Here is a 22,719-nt window from a genome sequence, read left to right as displayed (position 1 = left end):
TAGCTAAGGGAGCCAGCATTGTACAAAGATGCTTCTGTGGTCATGTGGCCAACATGGCTATAACTGAGGCACATGGAACACTCTTTTCTTCCCACTTAAATGGTACGTATTTATCTATTTGCATTTGTGTGCTTTCAAACTGCTAGGTTGGCAGGAGCTGGGGCAGAAACAGGATCTCATCCTATCACACAGTACTTGGGTCTCGAACTGCCAACCTCCCAGTAACACAAGCTCTGTGTCTTAACTGCTGTGCCCCCACACATTAAGAATACTTAATTCAAATATTATGCAAGATAGAATACTAATGACCTATCCAAAATCAAGATACAGCATATGATTTATAAGAAAAGCAATCTATATCCAAAGCATTTAGAGAGGGGATAGGAATAAATATTGCCTAATTTCAAGTCAATTCAATTTTTAAAAAATCATGTTTAAATTTTTTTCTCAGAACAGTTATCAGTTCTCTGATGACAGTTCTTACCCTACCATTAAATCATAGCCATAGTCATTGCTGGCACAAAGACTCTGCAGGAAAGTTTATCATAAACCCAATTCGCACAATGAATTCTCATTCTGTCAAGAGAGGGACTTACTATACACATATAAAATGAAGCATGCCAAATATACCTGTACCAACATACTTTTTAAAGAAAAAAAACCTCTAGCTTTCGGAAATGGACTATTTGGTTAAACTACTTGACAGAATGATGAGTATCAGATATAAAGCTGGGAGGCTTGCTAAAATTTCTATCCACAGAATAGCAATAGCACTTAGACTTATATATCACCCCATAGTGCAGTGGTTCTCAACCTTTTTAATGCTGCGACCCCAACCGGTCGTAAGTCGAGGACTACTCAACTGGTGCAGCACCGTTTGCAGAATGGGACTTTTGGCGGGCTCAGCAGGGCAGAGACAGCCTGGACAATTCCTATTGGCTTTTGAAAGCCAATAGAATTAGACTCTATTCAAGAGAGTCTATTCTATTGGCTTTCAAAAGCCAATAGAATAAAAGGGAGTAGCACAGCTAAGGAAAAGGGGGAAAAAATGGCGGACTGCGTTGTTTGGCGACCCCCGTGAAATGGTCGTTCGACTCCAAATGGGATCCCGACCCACAGGTTGAGAACCACTGCCATAGTGCCTTACGGCAGTCTCTGAATGGTTTATAACAGGGGTCCCCAACCTCCGGTCCATGGACCGGTACCGGGCCGTGGCATGCCAGCAACTGGCCTGCACAGACAAGCAAAGCCCCATCTATGGGATGCAGGCAGCATACAAAACCATGCCCCCTCCAGTCTGCGGAAAAACCTCTCTCCATGGAACCGGTCCCTGCTGTCCAAAAGGTTGGGGACCTCTGATTTATAACATCAGCATATTGCCACCAACAATGTGGGTCTTCATTTTATCAACTTCAGAAAGATGGAATGCTGAGTCAACCTTGAATCCCATCAGGATTGAACTCCACACTGTGGGTAGATTTAGCCTGTAATACCGTAATATCATGGCACCAGGGCTCTCTAAGAATAAGCCAATTCCATGCACAGATACAATTTGAGTAAACCTAAGAGTTTCAGGTTTCAAGTTATGAAATTGTTTAGAAAAACTACATGCAAATACAAAATCAAGACAGAAGTTAAGAGGGTAAGGCTAAATTTCTAGTTTACCATTTGAATTATTTTTAACAGGAAAGAACATGCAAGATAGACTGATAGACTGAAATAAAATATCCCATTTATTAATTTACATAATTTACTCATTCTGCTTCATATGGATATAGGAATAGGGAAGTATTCAAGACCCAATCTGTGAAATTTTTGCTTCTATGTAATTCCATCCCAAACTTCTCTACTGCATTGTTAGGACTAAGTTCACAGGACTTAAGTATGCAAGTACTATACTTGTGCAATTAAGTCCCATGACAAAAGCATGGCCTTAAGTTTGCATCAGCATGGGAGCAGAGAGTAATTGGCTAAACAAGAGCATTATCTGCCTGTTAGTACTGCACATGGATACTACCATGCTCATTTGCTTCCATTCTGGTATAGTCAAATATAATGATCAGGCCAAAAAAAAAGACTGGAATATGCAGCATTCACATACAATACATATGCAGACAATAGGAGATATGGCTAGAAATTCAAGCACAAATTTTCTTCTTCATTTATTCTCTTAGAAAAAAAAGTAATAAAGGAATGTAACTAATCATGCAAATAAGAACAATAGAGAGTAAGTATAGTATTACAGTAATCAAGTTCACCAAAAATATTAATGCTATTAACCAAGATGAAGTTAATAAACCAAACTGGTTGCAAGCAGTGGTATGCTAGTAAATGTTTAAGAATTGACTCCGCCAGCTCCATTGCCGCCAATGTCCTGTGTAATAGCACAGAACAGCTGATTTGTATGCTAGACATCAAGGGCAGAATTCACTGTATCTATTCAAAATAAAAGACAACTCTTTGCTTTAGATAATAAAAATTGCAGAATCTTATTCCATGGGTATGACGGAGATTTTCTACCTTGGTTCTTTTATAGAGAAACTCTGACAGCCCAAAAGCTCCCCCAGCTGGTCTTTTCCACAGTGTATCATGTGCTGCTGTTCTTTGTCATACAGTTGCTTCTGCGCAATGTACTCTCCAAGATAGATCATACACTAAAAAACAATTGGAAATTTCAGTTATGCTTATATAAAAATCATCTCAGTAAGAGTTAAATTCCATTGTTTCAGTAATTTTCAAACCTGTTTATATGTATGTGTGAGATGTCTAAACACTCCAAGAAAGTGGATAGAGTGCTCTCTAGATTATCCATCACTGCCTTCTGGTTTGACTCATGCCTATCCAGGTTTCTGTAGGTATAGTGTGACCATATGGATCTGGGAGACTGTCAATATTCCTTTAACAGAGGGGATTTTGCCAACTGTTTAGAAATAGACTGTGGTAAATCCTTTAAAATTATGTCCAGTTCTGATAGCGTTAGATAACTATCACCCAGTCTCCAACCTTCCCTTTCTGGTGGTCCAATCAAATATAAAGACGAAGCAGGTTATCTGGAACTTTTTCAATCAGCATTTAGGCCCAAGCATGGAATTAAGATCTACCTGTCACTCTAACTGATGATCACTAACTGGACCTGGCAGGGGGAGTGTGCCTCTTGTGGTCCTTTTAGACCTCTCAGTGGCTTTCATCATTATCCACCCCAATATCTTACCGGGCTGAATTATGGGGGTAAGGACTGGAAGCACTATTTTGCAGTAATTCTATTCCTGTCTCAGTTAACTGTGGTGGGGAAGAAAGGCCATCCTAATGGCCTCTACAATGCAATACAGGGATCAGTTTCTCCTCCTTTTTAATATCTGTATGAGATTGCTAGATAAAGTTAACTATTACTTTAGGATATAATGTTATCAACATACTAAAGGGTTAGAGTTAGGCCTACTTAAAGCTGAACCCAAACAAGACATGGTTTATCCATTGAGGCGCTCCATCTATACCTATCTTATCTCTGGTCAGGTTCTACTTCTGAGGTTCCTTGTAAACAGGTCCTGCTGATATAGCAGATGAAGATGTACCTAGAAGGCCTTTTGCTCAATTTTGGGTGGTGTACCAAATTGCAAATCTTAGTTTGCCCAAGAAGACATCCTCAATACCACCCAGTTAAGCTACTGCAATACAATTTATACAGAGCTGCCTTTAAAAACTGCTCAGAACCTATAATTAATCCAAAATGCACCAGCCTGTGTGCTAACTAGTTCATGTTGTTGGGATCATATTTCACATACATTGTGGGCTCTGCAGTGACTTTCATTACCTTCCTGATGCAATTTAAAGTACTAATTGCTAGTTTTGACCTTTATGGTTTGGCATCATGTTACCTACTCTAACTAAATTGCCTGCTCTAACATCTATGAAGATTATCAATTAACCAGGTCATGGTTGTCCCAGAGGTGCTTTTCAAAACGCAGCTGGGCTTGCTTCTGGGATATGAGGCAAAACACTTTCAAAGAAAAAAACAAGTAAATCCAGTTGCCTTTTGAAAAGCACTTTTGGGACATGCCTGCTTTAACCTATATCAGCTTGATCTATCAGAGCATATAGGGAAAAATTACTCCTGATGCTCTAAAAAAAATAAATTCTTTTTTATGACCCTGGGACCCCGTAGTCCCTATTTGGGGTATCAGACAATAATGGGAATTGAAGCAAGGTGGCTGTGCTCTACAGTCACAATGTCAATCTTCCGAAAGTGTTGCTATAGAAATCACCCCAACTAAATATACTGAACTGCAATTTTGACTGGTTGACAACTGACCCCTAAATGAAAGTACTGTTACAAAACATTGATTTTACTGAAGCCCTGACAATTGGAAATACAATGGATTATAAAAACTATATATAAAGATAAAAACTATATAAAACTGGACTGTTTGGATCTTGAGTTTTGGCTGGTCTGACAAGGCTAATTACAAAGACTATAGCACTGATTGATGATGAATTATTTGAAAGGGGGAGATAACATGGATATGGCATATTTATCAAAAAAAAATGACAGAAAACCACATTTAATACCTACTCCTGAAGAACTCAGCCTGGAATATCAAAGACCTCCAGAAGCAATATTTCAAGACAAGACAAGACAAATACTTTCCAAGAGGAAATTTATGTAATGTTATGACAATAGATTTAAACCACGAGGAGATTAAACACAACCTTCACAACATAAATGAGCACATTTCTAATCTAAACTCACAATCAAAAACTACTCAGAAAATGATGGTAAAGAATGAACAAACAAATCAGATAATAGAACATAAATTAGAAAAAAATGACTTAATCAGCAAAGCTACAAATGAAGAGAATTATAATTTAATACAAACAGGAAAAACTTACAAGACTTGGACATAACAACAAAAATGGAAAAGATACTATATTCACTGTAACATCAAAATAAACCTGAGGATAAGAAAGAAGACTTAACAAAATGCACACTGCCAGGAGAATCATTGTTTGGGAGACAAAAAGCACATATTTTACATACTCTGTCTTCTCCACTCCTAACAACACTTACAAAAATACAAGAACTTCTTGGCAACTTCTTGGAAAATATCAATTTGGAAAGCCATTTGGCAAAAGAAGAAGACCAGAGACAGATTCAAGAGATTTGATTCGCCCTACCACAGACATGTCAAACACAAGGCCCAGGGGCCAGATGCGGCCCGCAAAGTGGTTTCATGTGGCCCGCGAAGCCATTCTGGAAACAGTGAGGGAATGGCCCCCACTGCCTTGGCCCTGGCCCAGGCTGGCCGGGAGCCAACATACAATTTTGTGATGGCCATCTATGCTGAAACACATTCACTCTTAGCTCCACAAGGCCATCTAGAAACAGCGAGGAACCAGCCCATGCTGTGTCAGCCCCGCCCCCTGGGTACATGCTGGGGAGGTGTCACCCTTTGTGAGGAATGAAGAAATGGACCATGCCTTGGCGCTTGCCCCGGTCCCACCCCCTTCTGCCAGAGACCCTCAGATCTGTCCCACTCCTGCCCAGGCCCCCATAGGCACCCTTGATACGAACAATGTAGAGCTGGCCATGCCCACCCAGTAGGCCACGCCCACTCCATCCACACCCACCTAGTAGGCTGCACCCACCCTGGCCGCACCCACCCGGCCCCCCAAGGGCAACCGCAATGCTGATGCGGTCCTCAATGAAATTGAGTTTGACACCCCTGCCCTACCAGATGGAGTATTACATGAGCAAACACTTGTCTGAATAAGGTTAAATGAACAGAAAACTTTGGCTATAAAGGGGCCTTACAATAAGAGTCTTTTGATAATATATAAAATGTAAAGATATTGGGATGATGTATATGAATGAAAAGTTTAAATTTCAAAGATAAATTAAGTTTGAAGAGAATTAGGATTAAGGAATGATTGAAATATTGAGGGGAAATTAAGTTTAAATAAGAACTTTGAAAAAGGGATATATAGTGATTTAACAAATTAACTTTTACAAATATAAGTGAAACGTGAACCTATCAGAAAAGATGTTATAGGTAGATGTCATAAGATAGATAAGTAGTATAGTATTTTTATAACATATGAAATATGAAAACATTGGGATGAGGTATTTAAATGGTAAATTTGGATATTTAGATGTTAAATACTGAGAAAATTATGACTGATAAGAATTGTTCAAATATTAAGGAGAAATTAAGCTTAAATAAGATTTATGAAAATAGGATATATGGTGAACCAATAAGATAATTTTTATAAAAATAACACAGTTGAAAAGAAAAAAATGTCATGTATGGACGCTATTATTGTTAATACAAACATGGAAAAAAATGTTCATATTTAATCATTTATGCATTGAAAATATTAACAATTATATTTGTTTAAGGTTGAAGAAAGAGAATACTATTGGGAGAAGAGAAGATCAAAAAATATACTATTAATCACGATACTAATTACAGAAATATAAATTTTTTATTGATTGTTAATTAACTATTGATTGTGGTTTAAAAAAAATATGAACCAAGACACATGCTGTACACCAGGCACAAAGGATTGTTATTGTAAAAAAATCAATAAAACATTAAAAAAAATCATCCCAGCACCATCTCAGGGCACGTTCAGGAAGATAGTGAAGACAGAGCTAATCTGGAAAGCATTTTTACTTGTTTTGGAGTCATCTCCATATAAATTGCATTTGCTGCAGTTTAACTGGGTGCTACTGAGGATGTCTTCTTGTGCAGACTAAGATTTGCAACTTGGTACACCAGCCAAAGTTGAGCAAAAATCCTTCTAGGTACATTTTTGTTTTATTCTTATTTCACTCTCAAAAATTTTTCTTGTATGTATTTAAGCTTATTTAAATGTTTTAAATTTGTGTTCTATCAGATAAATCATGGAGAATCAAAGTGATAATCTCTAAGTGCAAATTAAATAATAAAACATAACAAGGTAGGCTGTAGTCTAGTGCATATATTATGCATAGAATTTAATATCCCTTTAATGACAGCAGCAGCAGCAAAAAAAAAAAAATCAGAAGAAAATCCAAAACGAAGAAAGCTGGCAGTGCTTCTAGCTATTATAGAGAACAGGTCCTCACTGCGCTAAATGTAGGCTGCTATGGCAAATTAACATTTTAACATGGAAACTCATTCATTTGAAGCATTGGATTTGTTTTTTGCAAAAATATTGGAAGCTAAATAAGTTATTTAAATGCATAAGTATTTAAAATAAGTCAAACAACTCTGCGGGAATATCTGACACATTCCTAATGAAAAGCTGCAGCATTTAATTCCTAGCTGACAGAATAACCCTATAAATCACAGCCTGTGTCATTTTTCTAATATTGTACACACTTTGCATTTTAAACTTGAAAGAAATGATTTTATAGGATGTTTCCAATTTAGCTGACATGACTTTTTCAATAAATAAAAAGTATAATTTAAAAACATTCAAACATCAACTGGTCATCACTATCCTACACCTAGCAAGTGTGAACACGTTACCAAACACCCAGATCACAATGTCATGATGGGGGGGCACTGTAACATTTGCGGCAGTTGGAAATACTTTATAGACTGTAAAGCACCCTTTCCCAACCCATGGATAATTCAAATCATTGTTAAACGAACAGTCATAAGTCAAGGACTACCTATACTTTCTCTTTCTCTTTTTAAACACTCTAGAAGCATAACCTGCATTCAAATTTTGCAGCCACATCACATGGAATAAGAATATGGATATGGACTTAGTCTGTACTGGGTGCCATTAAAAAGTAAATTATGACACTTTTCTTTCTTAATTCAAGTTTAGATGAGCTGACTTTCCATGGCAGAATTGTGTGCATAGGAACTCACCTCTTTTAATGTAAAAGTTTCACCCTTAGCACCTGCTGCATGCAGAACTTTCAGCAGTGGCAATTTTGGTCGTACCTACGATACACCAAATGGAATTTTTCTTAGACTTGTTGTATAACGCTGGATAAATCAATATAAAAAAATCTATCTCCCACAGGTTACAAATTTAAAGCTTTACAAACCCCAAATCCAGACAGGTTTCACTGTATCAAGCTAGCAGAGGAAAGCAAATACAACTATTTCATAGAATCTCAGCAATGCAATGCTAATTTTTCCCTCTTCTACCAGATTACAGTATTAATTTTAAAAATCAAATTATATTACCTGTTTGACTGGTTCAAATGATGATCTGCAGGCATTCTCAGTTGGTTGAAATTGTGCTGAGGTAGATGTCATTTTGGCAGTCAGTATTAGAAGCCTAAAATAAAAATCAGGTTTACTTAACAGATTTATACTCCCTTCTCCTCCAGCAGTGCCAGCTGATATACATGGAATTTCCTCCCCTGGTATTTTTGCCACACTTTATGAGATAGATGGGTTAATACAAATAGAGAGAGCATCACTACCCAAAGACATCCAGTGAACTACCACACCTGAGATTGGATTTGAACATCTATTCAGTGCTACTCTCACATAAGATTAAAGCCATTAAACATTATTTTCAGAAGCCTTTGAGGCCCACTTGATATATATCACCTAAGGATAACACCAGAAATGTATTTAATGTTTACCATGCCAATCCTATCTTTTAATTTTGGTTACCCTAAGCTTGAAAGAAAACCCTGAAATGCCTACTTTATTAAATCTCTCAGTGAGGCTTTCGAGATACCTTATTTAAAGTGTTGTTCCTTGAAATGTTGTTCTTCAAACTGCTTGAACCAAAAGATAACCAAGTGTGCTCTTTGACATGTTGAGACAAGTAGCTAACTTGTTAATGTGACTCACAATGTAAGTGTTGCTGAATCATTCAACCACTACTGGAAATACTCACTCCAAGATTTACTCAGCAAGCAATGATGAACCTGCCCCTATTACTTAAAAACTGATGGCAAATATTTTTTATGCCACCATGATGTTTATATTTTTAAGATACCATAATGCTTGAAAATATATATATTAAATATATAGTTTTCAAGTCAGAAAGACCCATTTAATTTTCACTAAGTTTTAGTAAGCTCAAACAAATAAAACTAAACTTGCTAAACTTTTTATTTTAGGATTACTGTAATATTAAATACAATAACACCAAGCACATTTTAAATCGTTGCAAAGTTTTGCATATTATATTTATATACCACTTTATATTATTATAAAGGCATAATCTTATGTCTTCTGGACCACAAAGAACATTAAGATTATAAAATCAAAGCATGCATAAAAGAATAAAATTTAAAGCAGCCTCAACATTAAAAACAAAACTAAACTAAAAACAGGGAAGCCCAGGTTACAAAGCAGCCTGCCATAAAGTATGAGGAGGGAAGGGGGGATGCAGGGAGGGGGAGGACAGGAACTAAACGCGCCAACCAGAGACAACGGATTGAACGAGCCAAGGACACTGGCATGGGACTGGAAAGCAAAACCAAACAGGCGCCAAACTTTAGAACTGTTACCAAAACAACTAATTTGAACTTTATGAGTTCAGAATTTTCAGTTTTAAAGGGCTTAAGCGAGCAATAATGTATTCCCAAGAACAAAATGCAACAATAGGAACAATGTCATTTTGGAATGTTATTTCGAAGAACAGTTTCCCTTGTAACTTAACTATAGTATTATTTATATTCAGTAAAAGTATCATTATATTCTCTTGAAAGAACTTGGGTCTGAATACATACTAGAAAAGACACAATTTCTAAGAGTGTGATCCCTAGCTCTTTATTGCTTTAACAATTAAAATTTAAAATTGTGTCTAGAGATGAATTGCAATCTAGCACAGCTGATAAAGTGTTAATATGCTCAATACTGGAGCAATAACAAACTTTGTCAAAGCCAACAAAGACATTTTTAAACATTAAAAAACTCATCTGGTCTCTAAAAACATTACTGAATCAGTAGGAACCATGTGAGAGGGCAAAAAAAAAAAAAAAACGCCCTCTAGCTAACCCCTCTAGATCAATGGCCTCGGGGACCCATTCCGTGGAGAGAAGTTTTTCCATGGACCAGAGGGGGCATGGTTTCACATGTTGTCTGCATCCCATGGAGCTTTGCTTGTTTGTGTGGAACAGTCGCTGCCATGCTGTGGCCCAGTGCTAGTCCACGGATCGGGGGTTGGGGACCCCTGCTTTAGACGACCAATCATCTAGAAAAGGCTAAATGAACAATCATGGATAATTCTACATTATATCTAAACTAAGTGTATTACTTTCCTTATATTAATAGGCACATATTGTCCAATCTTGATTATCACAGGGTAATCCATATCTTATGATAATGAGACACAAATTTGTATGCCAGCATGGCAACTGTAATACAACATATTGATGACATCGTGGACCAAATCTATATATGATTTCTCCCACATGGATATTAAGCAAAATAAGTAAAAGGAAAGAAGTCCACATATTCCTAAAGCATATCTAGTAAAGAGTATGAACCCCAACATCTCCTTCTGAAAACAGCCATCCAACCAGGAGCAGAACTAACATTAAACAGTATATTATGCAGTCAACTCATACAAGTTTTGGATATATATTAATACCATGGATGAAAATAGACAATGAATTTAAAATTAGGTAGTAATAATGCATAAATGACAGTTGGCAAGCAACAGACTGTGGCATATTTCCTTCATACAGAATCAAAAGAAACAGAAATGAAAATATATATGAAAATTAGCAGACATTAAAATAAACTTACTTTTACCAAAGGAAACTTCTTCAGTGAAGCATTCCCAAGATAAAATTTCTAATGTGATAAGTTTACTAACTAACTTGTTCCTAGTCAAAAGAGATACCATTTGATTTTTCAGTTACTAATCTAACATGTGGAAAAAATACCAAGTAGGAGTCTTGCCAGTGATACCCTTCAATCTCAATTACTCACAGTGACCTAGCTCACACTTCACAGTAAATCTGTAGTAAGTTACACTGCATCTTAATGCAAAGTGAGAACCTAGTGAAAGCTCTCCTCTGGACTATGTTAAGCTAAGGTACTAAACCAGAAACCAGGAGTCTGTGACCTCCAGTCTCCATTGAAGTACTAATCAGTCACCACCATGTTTAATTTCTGATCAGAGATAAGGTCAGCTAAATACTGCCACCTACTGAGAATAGATACTAATTACAATAAATTAAGTTGTCTCTTTCCAGTTTCACTTTTTGAAATGTCTTTATGCTAACAATGGACATAAACTACATTTTTGTTCATACATAGCAACACCTAGAGTAACAGATATTCAATATTGTGGTACCATTGGGATTTTAAATAAGTTCATTTTTAATTATTCCACATATTCATATGAGTTGGAGAAATGATTTTCATGTATTACAGCACTACTACACCACTTTCCAGTTGTTCAATAATATTCTCATTTAAAGAATAATGTGAAAAATAAAACAATTGGTTTTGAAAGAAAAAAAAATGCAAAAGATCTATGCTTATGTTGAATATTTATTTGCAGTTATTACCCAGAAAGATAATGGATATTTTTTTTCAATTTTTTAAACTTATAAATTTTATAAAATATTGGACTTACTCTTGTAAGCTATATTGACAATTGTTCAATCATCAAAATAAACCATTAGGCTAACTAAAAATATTGGCCTTCTTGAGAACCTTCTTAAAGACCAATAGGGGCAGGGTCCTTCAAATCTTGGGAGGGCAAGCTATACTACAAGGTAGGTGCTACAATAGCAAAAGCACAATTCCTGGATCTTATTAGATGACACCACCTGATGGAAGGAACCCCACCCATGCCAATTCCATCAAATATGATGGGATAAGCAGAACAGGAGACATACAGTAATGGAGCCCTTTCTTGGCTTATTTTAATCAACTGTTTCAAACTGAGACTAAAAGTTGTCTCTGAATGGTTTACAATGTCAGCATACTGTCCACAACAATCTGGGTCCTCATTCTAATTCAACCCTGAGCACATCAGGATCAAACTCCTAGCTGTAGGAAGAGTTAGTCTGCAATACTGCATTCTAACCACTGCACTTTAAAGCTTGGCCAAACTTGGCACCAGTGGTGGCTGGGGAATTCTGGGAGTTGAAGTCCACACATTTTAAAGTGGCCAACTTTGGCAAACACTGCTTTAAAGCAGCTTATATACTTGCTTTTTCTCTGCATTCCCACCTGCATTGATATCACTTTCTGAAATCTAGTCTGAAGCATTAAATAATCTTACTGTGCTACCTGACTTGCAGAAAAATTACAAGACACTAGAAGAGGTAGTTATAGGCCCTTCGGGTACTTGGGAGAACAAGATAAGGATATAAAATGAGGTCAGCCTGGAGTATTTCTGAGCCTTCTCATTCAATTAGTATATGCCAGATCTATCACTGATATTATACCTGATATTATATTCACAACACAGACCTCATTGACCTTTAATCAATCCTTAAGTTGGGAAGTGGACAACAAAAAATAATGCACTCTCTCTCCCCGACCCCGTTTCCTTCTCTTGCACACCGGTCTAATTCTTCACTCTTGCCACTTTCAAACAACTCCCCTAGAAACCCTGCACTCTTACTTCACCAGTTTCGGTGCAGTCTTAAGCGGCTGCAAAAAATTCAAGATGAACTCACGGTAAAGCTCCTCAAAGCTGTCCCTCTCCCTCCCCCAATTCTTTCGGAGGAGGACTGGAGCTTTACGACGACCTCCTCGCCTCCATTTTACTTTGGGAGGGGAAAGAAGGCAGGCCGCGTTTTTCGCCTGCGAGTCAACATGGAGCCCCACGTTCTTCCGTCCAGATCATAGAGAGCGGAGGCGCCGCTAAGGGAAGGCCCCCTCAAACTTCCTGGAATTGTTGAACTTATGAGAGCATCGTCTTTTCCATCCGCTCTGCGCAGTAGAGGCGCCAACGAGTAAGAGAAACTCCCTGGGAAGCCAAGCGTTGCGGCGGAAATCCTTCCTCTTTGAAAGGACACGTCAGCTGCAGAAACAGGAGAGCCGAGAATGCTAGGCTTTCGGGTTCACCCCTTGCTTAAAAAACATATTTCTGTGCTGGGCTGAGAACGGAGAAGTACAGCCTTGAACAAAGCTCTCCGAAGTTTTCCTTTCCTTCATCACAATAAAGAGCGCGCGCGCGTGTGTGTGTGAATATTTTCTTAGGGTGGCTGGGTGGAAGACTGAAACCTACATCAAGGGCTTGTCTTGTGTTTGTGTGCGTATTGGGCTAGTCAGTACCACCCACCTTATAAATATTGTAGTAGACTACCTTGCATTTATTCGAACGGTAAATGGTTATCATACTCTTCCCTAGGCATGCAGGTTGTCGGTAACGTTTCCAAGCTTTAGAAAGAGCTGAATATGTATATATTGGCATCTAACGAAAGGATATTTTTTTTTCTTGTAAAATGATTCTTTTCTCTGCATTTGCAACGTTGTTCATGCAAATCTCTTGGTTTCTCACCAGCGAAGTGTGCTTTAGTAGCCCCAGAAGTGATACATTTATATTTAATATAAACAAATGTATCTACGCATTTATATTTAATACAACATTTATAATCCATGCCGAATATAAGGGAAACCGTAGCGGTGTAAAAACAATCTCTTGTTCCAAAATTACGGCTGGAATAGTAGCTTTGGGGAAACATCGAAGTTGCAAATCTGCAATTGGCCCTTGTAAATAAGTGAACGAGCTGCGTGACAATCCTTTTTTTTATGTAGCATCGTTGCATAGTTACTCAGCATGGAGCCCGGATAGCTCAGTCGGTAGAGCATCAGACTTTTAATCTGAGGGTCCAGGGTTCAAGTCCCTGTTCGGGCGAATTGTTTTTTGTTTTGTTTTTTTTCCGAAAAATTCCGAACGTTCTTTCCCAATTTCCCCTTAGTTTCTTCTTCATGTATTTAAAGTCGCCGATTTTGCTCGGTATATAGATTGATTTAAAACTAAAGTTCCTAATTTCTCAAGTTTTTTAAAAAGACAGCGGAATTATATATATTCATTCTTTTTCAATTTATTCTTGGAAAAGACGTCACTTCGTGCAAGATTTTTGGATGCGATTTTCTATTAAAAATCATTTTCGCCCGAACAGGGACTTGAACCCTGGACCCTCAGATTAAAAGTCTGATGCTCTACCGACTGAGCTATCCGGGCACTCTGCAAAGAGTTCTTTCCGCGTGCAAATGGCCTTTATCAATTCAAGAAAAGTTGAGTGCAACTTTTTTATTTCAGTTCACAGTTTATGCCAATTTCTACGCCGATAACCTATCTCCTTTCATTAATTTCTTGCTACGCTAATCTTTCATTTCTACGTCCTTTTCAATTTTTGATTTTTCAGAGATAGTGTGAAAAGGTACAAACAAGATAGGGCAAGGTTTTGAAAAAGAATTAAAGGATCAAACTGGTAATCAAACAGCTATCTCACCCTGAGTCTTAGTTGTGTTATAACATATTAATTTGGAAGATCCTGCTTAAAGCAACAATGGAACGTATCGCACCTATTAATTTATTCATTCAAAATGAGCAAACTAATTAAATAGCTCTGCTCATATTTTTTCTGCTCTCAGCTTTTCCTTGTGACTTATGACCACAACTGGAACCAGAAGTTTCACTGCTAAACGAGGCAGTTGCTAAGTTACAACCTTTTTTGCTAAGATTGTTAAGGACTCCTTGGTGGTCTCTGAGCTTGCATGTTTGTTTGCAGATATTTCATTACTCTTCTAGGTACCATCATCAATGCTAGTGAATGTGAGGTTTGCTCCCTGTTTATACAGTTGCTTGTCCTGCCAGTGTTGTTGGAAATGTGAATTTCTTCTTGGCAGTTTCCTCATTAAGGTATTGTTTTCTGCTTGATTCTTTGTCTGGTGTTAATCCTTGTCTTTTGGTATGTCAGACTGTTAAGGCATAGAAAATAATGGGTAGCTTTATCTCGATCACCAAGATTTACTATCTATAGAAGGGCAATACTTTTAATAAAAAATAACCTAATAAACATTATGACAGTATTACTTATTTACTTAAATAGCATTTTCCAAATAATTTCTATTTTAAATAATCCTTTAACAAGCCCTTTAAATTTTCTGTACATCCTGATGGGTCCTCACTTTATCATTTATAAAACAGATATACGGTAATTCTGCCAATTCTAATACACACAGATTTCCCTGGTGCAATGATTTCCCTCTTTGTTTTAGGGCAGGTGAATTTTGTCAGAGAGCTATTGACCAGGCCTTATTAAAGCATTTTTCAAATCAGAGATAATCCAAACATTTCTATTGGTGGGCAATTATTAAATTTGCTAATAAAAATAAATAAAGGATGTTTCTTACATTGTAACATTTTATTCCTTCCATCAAATATATATGGCAAGCCTAAACTTAGTAAGAATTCAATTCTTTGCTTGGCTATTGCTATTGTTTTATTATGTAGGAAGAATCCAGAGAAAGAAATATTTTGGGAAATATTAAAAAGGCAGAATATATTTATCCAAAGGAATAATGGAGAAGATCTTAAAGGCAGAAAAGCAAGCCCAGTTTTCTTAATAGCCCAAGCAGAAACTAGGCAGAGGCCAGCTTTTAGAAATGCAAATTCAATAATTCATTCAGGAAGGTTGGGGCCAGGAAGCTGGAAGCTTTGAGATTAGGAAGACAAAGACCTCTAAAATCTACATACTCCACCCAAACTCTAAAAGACATGACCTTTGGGGACATAACAATTAAAAACCTCCATCCCAACTTTTGAAACTTTATCATCCCCCTCCCCAAAGACAGAAGAGTGGTGGTTTAATGGTCAAAATGTATCATTTAATTGCTTACCTGACTCTGGCTCCCAGACTTCTTTTCAGCCTAATGTAGGTTACTCATATCAAATTTCCAACAAATCTGAGTTTTGATGTTGCTTCTTCGTGAAATAATTGATGATTTCTCAAAATTAGATAGCAAGCAGTGTTTAACAAATTGCAACACTCTCTTAAACTCATAGAAATTAAATTTTGTGAAACTCAGTATATAGTCCACTTGTTACTCTATCTCTTCCTTACCATAAGTTACCAATTTTTATAAACATTTATTATTGCACATAAACTCTTATTTTTCAAGTATACTGTTCTACCTTGGTTATAAAAACCTGGTTGTATCATCAGGGAAATTAGTCGGGAAACAACTGGCATAAATAAATTACCCCAATGTGTAACTTTTTGAGAGTTTCAGAATTTTTCATCATCACTATGGCAAAGAAGTAAAAAACTTCCAAAATACCAACTATTTTAGCCAGGAGTTCAAAATCAATCTCAAGATGGAAACTATAGGTGTATGTCTTCATCCGTAGCCTCCCTTCTTGGTTTCAGATTTATCGGATACATGTTGGAAATGTTAGCAAAAAACGGGTATTTATTATCATGCCTGGTGGACATTGTTCTATTCCTCCCCAGGAGCAAGCGTCTTTTAATTTCTTGGCTGCAGTCCCCATCTGAGGTGATCTTGGAGCCCAGAAAAATAAAATCTGTCACTACCTCCATTTCTTCCCCATCTATTTGCCAGGAATTGAGAGGGCCGGATGCCATGATTTTGGTTTTCTTAATGTTGAGTTTCAAGCCAACTTTTGCACTCTCCTTCTTCACCCGCATCAAGAGGCTCTTTAGTTCCTCTTCACTTTCTGCCATTAGAGTGGTATCATCTGCATATCTTAGGTTGTTGATATTTCTCCCGGCAATCTTAATTCCAACTTTTGATTCATCTAGCCCTGCCTTTCTCATGATGTGCTCTGCATATAAGTTAAATAGGCAGGGCGACAGTATACAGCCTTGCCGGACTCCTTTTCCAATTTTGAACCAATCAGTGGTTCCGTGTTCGGTTCTCACTGTTGCTTCTTGACCCGCATATAGGTTTCTCAGGAGACAAATGAGATGGTCTGGTACTCCCATCTCTTTAAGAACTTGCCACAATTTGTTGTGATCCACACAATCAAAGGCTTTTGCATAGTCAATGAAGCAGAAGTAGATGTTTTTCTGGAACTCCCTAGCTTTCTCCATGATCCAGCGTATGTTGGCAATTTGATCTCTAGTTCCTCTGCCTCTTCAAAATCCTGCCTGTACTTCTGGTAGTTCTCGATCCACATACTGCTGGAGTCTAGCTTGTAGGATTTTAAGCATAACTTTACTAGCATGTGAAATGAGTGCAATGGTGCGATAGTTTGAACATTCTTTGGCATTGCCTTTCTTTGGAATTGGAATGTAAACTGACCTTTTCCAATCCTGTGGCCACTGTTGAGTTTTCCAGATTTGCTGGCAAATTGAGTGTAGCACTTTTACTGCATCGTCTTTTAAGATTTTGAATAGCTCAGCTGGAATACTGTCACCTCCACTAGCTTTGTTGTTGCTCAGATTTTCTAAGGCCCATTTCACTTCACATTCTAGGATGTCTGGTTCGAGGTCAGTGACCATCTCATTGTGGTTATCTGGGATGTTAAGCTCATTCTTGTATAGTTCTTCTGTGTAGTTTTGCCATCTCTTCTTAATCTCTTCTGCCTCTGTTAGGTCTCTGCCATTTTGGTCCTTTATCATGCCCATCTTTGCATGAAACGTTCCCTTCATATCTCCAATTTTCTTGAAGAGATCTCTGGTCCTCCCTATTCTGTTGTTTTCTTCTATTTCTTTGCACTGTTCATTTAAGAAGGCATTCTTATCTCTTCTAGCTATTCTCTGGAATTCTGCATTCAATTGGGTGTATCTTTCTCTTTCTCCTTTGCCTTTCGCTTCCCTTCTTTCCTCAGCTATTTGCAAAGCTTCCTCAGACAGCCATTTTGCTTTCTTGCATTTCTTTTTCTTTGGGATGGTTTTAGTTGCTACCTCTTGTACAATGTTGCGAACTTCCATCCATAGTTCTTCAGGCACTCTGTCTATCAGATCTAATTCCTTAAATCTATTTGTCACCTCTACTGTATATTCATCAGGAATATGATTTAGTTCATACCTGAGTGGCCTAGTGCTTTTCCCTACTTTTTTCAATTTAAGCCTAAATTTTGCAACGAGAAGCTCATGATCTGAGCCACAGTCAGCTCCTGGTCTTGTTTTTACTGACTGTATAGAGCTTCTCCATCTTTGGCTGCAGAGCACATAGTCAATCTGATTTCTATGTTGACCGTCTGGTGATGTCCATGTGTAGAGCCGTCTCTTGGGTTGTTGGAAAAGAGTGTTTGTTATGACCATCGTATTCTCTTGACAAAATTCTATCAGCCTGTGCCCTGCTTCATTTTGTACTCCAAGGCCAAACTTGCCTGTTATTCCGGTTATCTTTTGGCTTCCTACCTTAGCATTCCAATCCCCCATGATGATAAGGACATCATTTTTTGGTGTTAATTCTATAAGGTGCTGTAGGGCTTCATAGAACCAGGTCAATTTCATCCTCTTCAGCACCAGTGGTTGGGGCATAGATTTGGACTACTGTGATATTGAATGGTTTGCCTTGGATTCGAATTGAGATCATTCTGTCATTTTGGGGATTGTATCCCAGTATTGCTTTTCCTATTCTTTTATTGACTATGAAGGCTACTCCATTTCTTCTGAGGATTCTTGCCCACAGTAGTATACCTGATGGTCATCTGAGTTAAATTCACCCATTCCTGTCCATTTTAGTTCGCTGATTCCTAAGATGTCGATGTTCAGTCTTGTCATCTCTTTTTTGACTACGTCTAGCTTGCCTTGATTCATGGATCTTACATTCCAGGTTCCTATGGAGAAAAAATCTTTACAGCATCGGACTTTCCTTTCACCACCAGATATATCCACAGCTGAGCGTCCTTTCGGCTTTGGCCCAATCGCTTCATTCTTTCTGGCGCTACTAGTACTAGCCCTCTGCTCTTCCCCAGTAGCATATTGGACACCTTCCGACCTGAGGGGCTCATCTTCCAGCGTCATATCTTTTTTCCTTTTAGTACTGTCCATGGGGTTTTCATGGCAAAGATACTGGAGTGGTTTGCCATTTCCTTCTCCAGTGGATCACATTTTGTCAGAACTCTCTGCTATAACCTGTCCGTCTTGGGTGGCCCTGCACGGCATAGTTTATAGCTTCATTGAGTTACGCAAGCCCCTTCGCCACGACAAGGCAGTAATCCATAAAGGGGAGAGTTTTATTATATTAAGTATTAAGCTTGATGATTGGAAATAGTTGTTATGCAATCAACAATGTTAATTATTTAAAGGAATATTACTGTTTTACCAAATGTCAGTTTAACTATACTGATTTATTCTTATAAATGTCTAGTATTATATAAACAATAATACTCAATATGAAAAAAAAAAGAATGTATTTCTGGTACATAAGAGCAATACAAGTTACAATATGTGCTAATGCAAACAGAAATAAATAACTGTAAAGTTTAAAACAAAGTTATGCAATCATTGCCAGTTTATTATTATAAACTACTATTTCTTTCCAGATTTCACTTTGAAAATAATGCATTTACTCTATTACATTAGTATTTTTGTATGTTTCTAATCATTTGTAATTTTTCTGACCCGAAAAGAACTTTGCTCTTGCATGATTTCTCACTTTTGTTTAATTTTTAAACTGAAAGGTTTTTTTTAGACTTGCTTTCTTGCATTCTTCAACCCATTGAAATAGTACTAAGGAGAGCAAAGAGTTGTTGAAACATTAAGTGGAAATTGCAAGTCTAATGTGATTTCTTTATGATTCAACTTAGATAGGGTTTAGAGTAAACAAATAACTCCTACAATGTAGACACCTACTCAGTAGTAAGTAGAATATATTCAGTGAGTCAGATTTCCAGCGAACTACAATATAGTATAGATTCCCTTTATACTGTATTTTATTTGCTCCTCGGTGTAATTTTATTCTTGTCCGCTTGGGAGCAGTGGAAACAATAAAGTGTGTTAAAATATAATTCAATATTATAAATGTAAATAATTTCAATAAATTTAAATAAATAAAAATATAATGTTATTGCAATTGTACAATACTACTACCAGATCTAGTCTGCATATGACCAGCAAAATCTATACAGTATTAATATCCTTATGAAACCAAGTGACTAAGGACAGTTTATGTTTTCTTATCAGTCAAGATGTTTTTAAGCATTTTGCCTGTTAATACATCATTATCATCATCATCAAGCAGGCATTTCAGATAGAAATATGATAAAAGTATGAAAGGCTGCTAGACAAGAAAATGGCAGAAGTCTACTAAATGGCATCCTTGTTATGTACACAGATTTGTCTGTCTATCTATCTATCTATCTATCTATCTATCTATCTATCTATCTATCTATCTATCTATCTATCATCTATGATCTCCTAGATCAGCGGTGGTGAACCTATTGCACGCGTGCCAGAGGCGGCACTCAGAGCCCTCTCTGTGGGCACACACACCATGCCCTGGAGATGGCAACGGTCCCTCTTCAACCAGCCGCCTGCTAACTCAAGGTCCCACATGGCCGGATGCATCCCAGCATGGCTAGTTTCCCTCCTCCCATCCCATCCCTCCTGGCCTCGCATCCATTCCTTTTCCTGAGCACAACCCACTGCATCGCCTTCTCAGCTGTCGGCCGGCCATTCAGGTCAGAGGCGGCTTCTCTGAACTGCTGGGGGCAGGCTGCAGAGCCCCAGAGTGCGCCGGTCAAGGGGCGGCATGCTGTGGCTGCTGACGGATACTGATGGCCCCCATGCGCTCGCTGGCCTCTGTGTGCTGGGCCAATGGTGTCAGGCTGGGCCAATGGTGTCAGGCAGCAGCCACCCCGGCCCCTGCCTTGCTTTGCCCTGCGACAATGGTACCTCCACCCCGCCTCGCCTTGCCTCGCCTCACCCCACAGGATGAGCCTCCTGCCCACCACCCCACCTGCCAGAGACCTCTGGATCTCCCCCAACCCTGCCTGGCCCCCACAGGCGTCCCTCCCCACGAGCAACATTGAGGTGACCACACCCACCTACTCTGCCATGACCACAGCCATGCCCATCCAGTGGTCACGCCCACCTGGCACCCAGTGATAAATAAGTGGGTTTTGGGTTGCAGTTTGGGCACTCGGTCTCTAAAAGGTTCAGCATCACTGTCCTAGATATTTCATGGGTGGACTTCACTTCTAAGTAAACTGTGTGTGCACAACAAGAATGCCATTTAGTAGACTTTTGCAATTTTCTTGTCTAGCAGCCTTTCATACTTTTATCATATTTCTATCTGAAATGCCTGCTTGATGATGATGATGATGATGATGTTATACATTCAGTCATGTCTGACTTCAAAATTCTGTGGCCAGGTCTTCCGATTGGTGTCAGTTTTGATGATGTCCAGCTACCGTGTTCTTTGACGGCCTGGTTTTCTTTTACAGTTAACTCTTCCAAACATAATTGCTCTCTCAAGTGGAAATGTCTACTTAGCTATATGAAATTTCTCAGTCCCTTCACCTATGAGGGAAAGTACAAACTGCATTCAATCACTGCAAGATAAGAAATGATAAAAATACCATTCTAGAATATATGTTAATTTGAAAAAAATGAATTATTCTTGCTTTCAGGATGGCTCAGGTTATTTTTGTGTATATACTACATAGTTAAATACTTGAAAGCAATAATCCAAATAAATCTTTCCAGATTAATGGAATGTACACCTATGAACAAAAAATACTCTATTCCTTTCAATTCAACATCAGAGAAGGAAAGGGTCTCAAAAGATAATTATTATTCAACCATAGCCATCAAAGTCAAGTCATCAATCACTTGTGGGAATGACAACAACTTCGGGTGACCATAAAAGAGATCAGCCAATGATTGAATACTGTTCATACTTGGTTTCAAACACATAAGCGTCCTTTTTCTCAATGTAACATTACCATTTCATTTTAATTACAGTAATGCATTCCCGGAACAAGCTTCCACAATGACATTGTAGGTGTACAGTTAATACAGTTAATATTAATCCTAATTCTAGTGCTAATTCATGCTTTGGGAATTACTTCTCAGCATGGATTCAGTCAAGATACACTTCCTTTGTCCCTGATATTTATTTAGAATAGAACAGAATAGAGCTGGAAGGGACCTTAGAGGTCTTCTAGTCCAGCCCCCTGCTCAAGCAGGAAAACCTACACTGTCTCAGACAGGTGAATGTCTAGTCTCTTCTTAAAAATCTCCAATGATGGAGCACCCATGATTTCTGGGGGTAAGCTCTCCCACTGGTTGATTGTCCTCACTGTCAGGAAGTTTCTCCTTAATTCCAGGTTGCTTCTCTCTATGATCAGTTTCCAACCGTTGTTCTTGTCCTTCCCTCTGGTGCTTTGGTGAACAACCTGCCCCCTCTGCCTTATGGCAGCACCTCAGATACTGGAACACTGCTATTATGTCTCCCCTACTTCTTTTTTTTAAACTAGCCAAATACAACCCAAGTCCAGTAGCTGTTCTTCGTATGTTTTAATCTCCAGGCCTTTGATCATCTTAGTTTAGTTTATTTAGTTTATTTATTGTTGTACTATCTTTATTATTTTATTCTTATGATGGCCAGGAGTGCTCCTTTATTTGAAGGTGCTCTAGGTAACATTCTCTTTCAAGTCCCAGTTCTTGGGGTACCATATCAGATTTTCTTTAAAAATTAGTTCCTCTTCCCTTTCCGTTTCCCACTCTTGGGTGTCTTTCCCATCCCCTATTATTTCTCACCCTGAATTCCAAGTAATGTCATTATATTCCTCTTCATGACCTGTTTTCCTTGTTACCTTTTGGGAAGAGACTCCGTGGTATCTGAAGCAGGATCAGTC

The 22,719-nt window shown here is 38.1% G+C and overlaps 1 protein-coding gene and 2 non-coding genes across 10 annotated transcripts in view; 1 reads left to right on the top strand and 2 right to left on the bottom strand.

Moving 5' to 3' along the window:
• MDM4 (MDM4 regulator of p53) overlaps window positions 1-12,850 on the bottom strand; it is a 29,758-nt gene extending 16,908 nt beyond the window's left edge. For 2 of the 8 annotated variants that reach the window (XR_005556423.1, XR_005556422.1), the window contains exons 1-4: window positions 12,608-12,799; window positions 8,187-8,280; window positions 7,863-7,937; window positions 2,521-2,654 (exon numbers count right to left, since the gene is read on the bottom strand). Coding sequence is in view for 5 of the 8 variants with exons in the window: in XM_039341000.1 (XP_039196934.1) it covers window positions 2,521-2,654; window positions 7,863-7,937; window positions 8,187-8,258 (281 nt within the window). In the remaining 3 variants the exon portion in view is untranslated. Of the gene's footprint in view, window positions 1-2,520; window positions 2,655-7,862; window positions 7,938-8,186; window positions 8,281-12,607 lie in introns of all 8 variants that reach the window. The other 6 variants (XM_039340964.1, XM_039340983.1, XR_005556426.1 and 3 more) reach the window with 5 other exon arrangements.
• An 868-nt stretch (window positions 12,851-13,718) lies between these two features.
• TRNAK-UUU lies at window positions 13,719-13,791 on the top strand. The gene has a single exon. It is a non-coding gene; the product is annotated as a tRNA-Lys (tRNA).
• Window positions 13,792-14,048: 257 nt separating this feature from the next.
• TRNAK-UUU lies at window positions 14,049-14,121 on the bottom strand. The gene has a single exon. It is a non-coding gene; the product is annotated as a tRNA-Lys (tRNA).
• Between the last annotated feature and the right edge of the window lie 8,598 nt (window positions 14,122-22,719).

This window comes from Crotalus tigris, unplaced genomic scaffold (genome assembly GCF_016545835.1).
Source record: "Crotalus tigris isolate CLP2741 ecotype Arizona unplaced genomic scaffold, ASM1654583v1 scf7180000017550.10884619, whole genome shotgun sequence".
NCBI classification, from domain to species: Eukaryota; Metazoa; Chordata; class Lepidosauria; order Squamata; family Viperidae; genus Crotalus; species Crotalus tigris.
The sequence above is the reverse complement of the archived record's forward strand: the minus strand, read 5'-3'. Positions and strand labels throughout refer to the sequence as shown.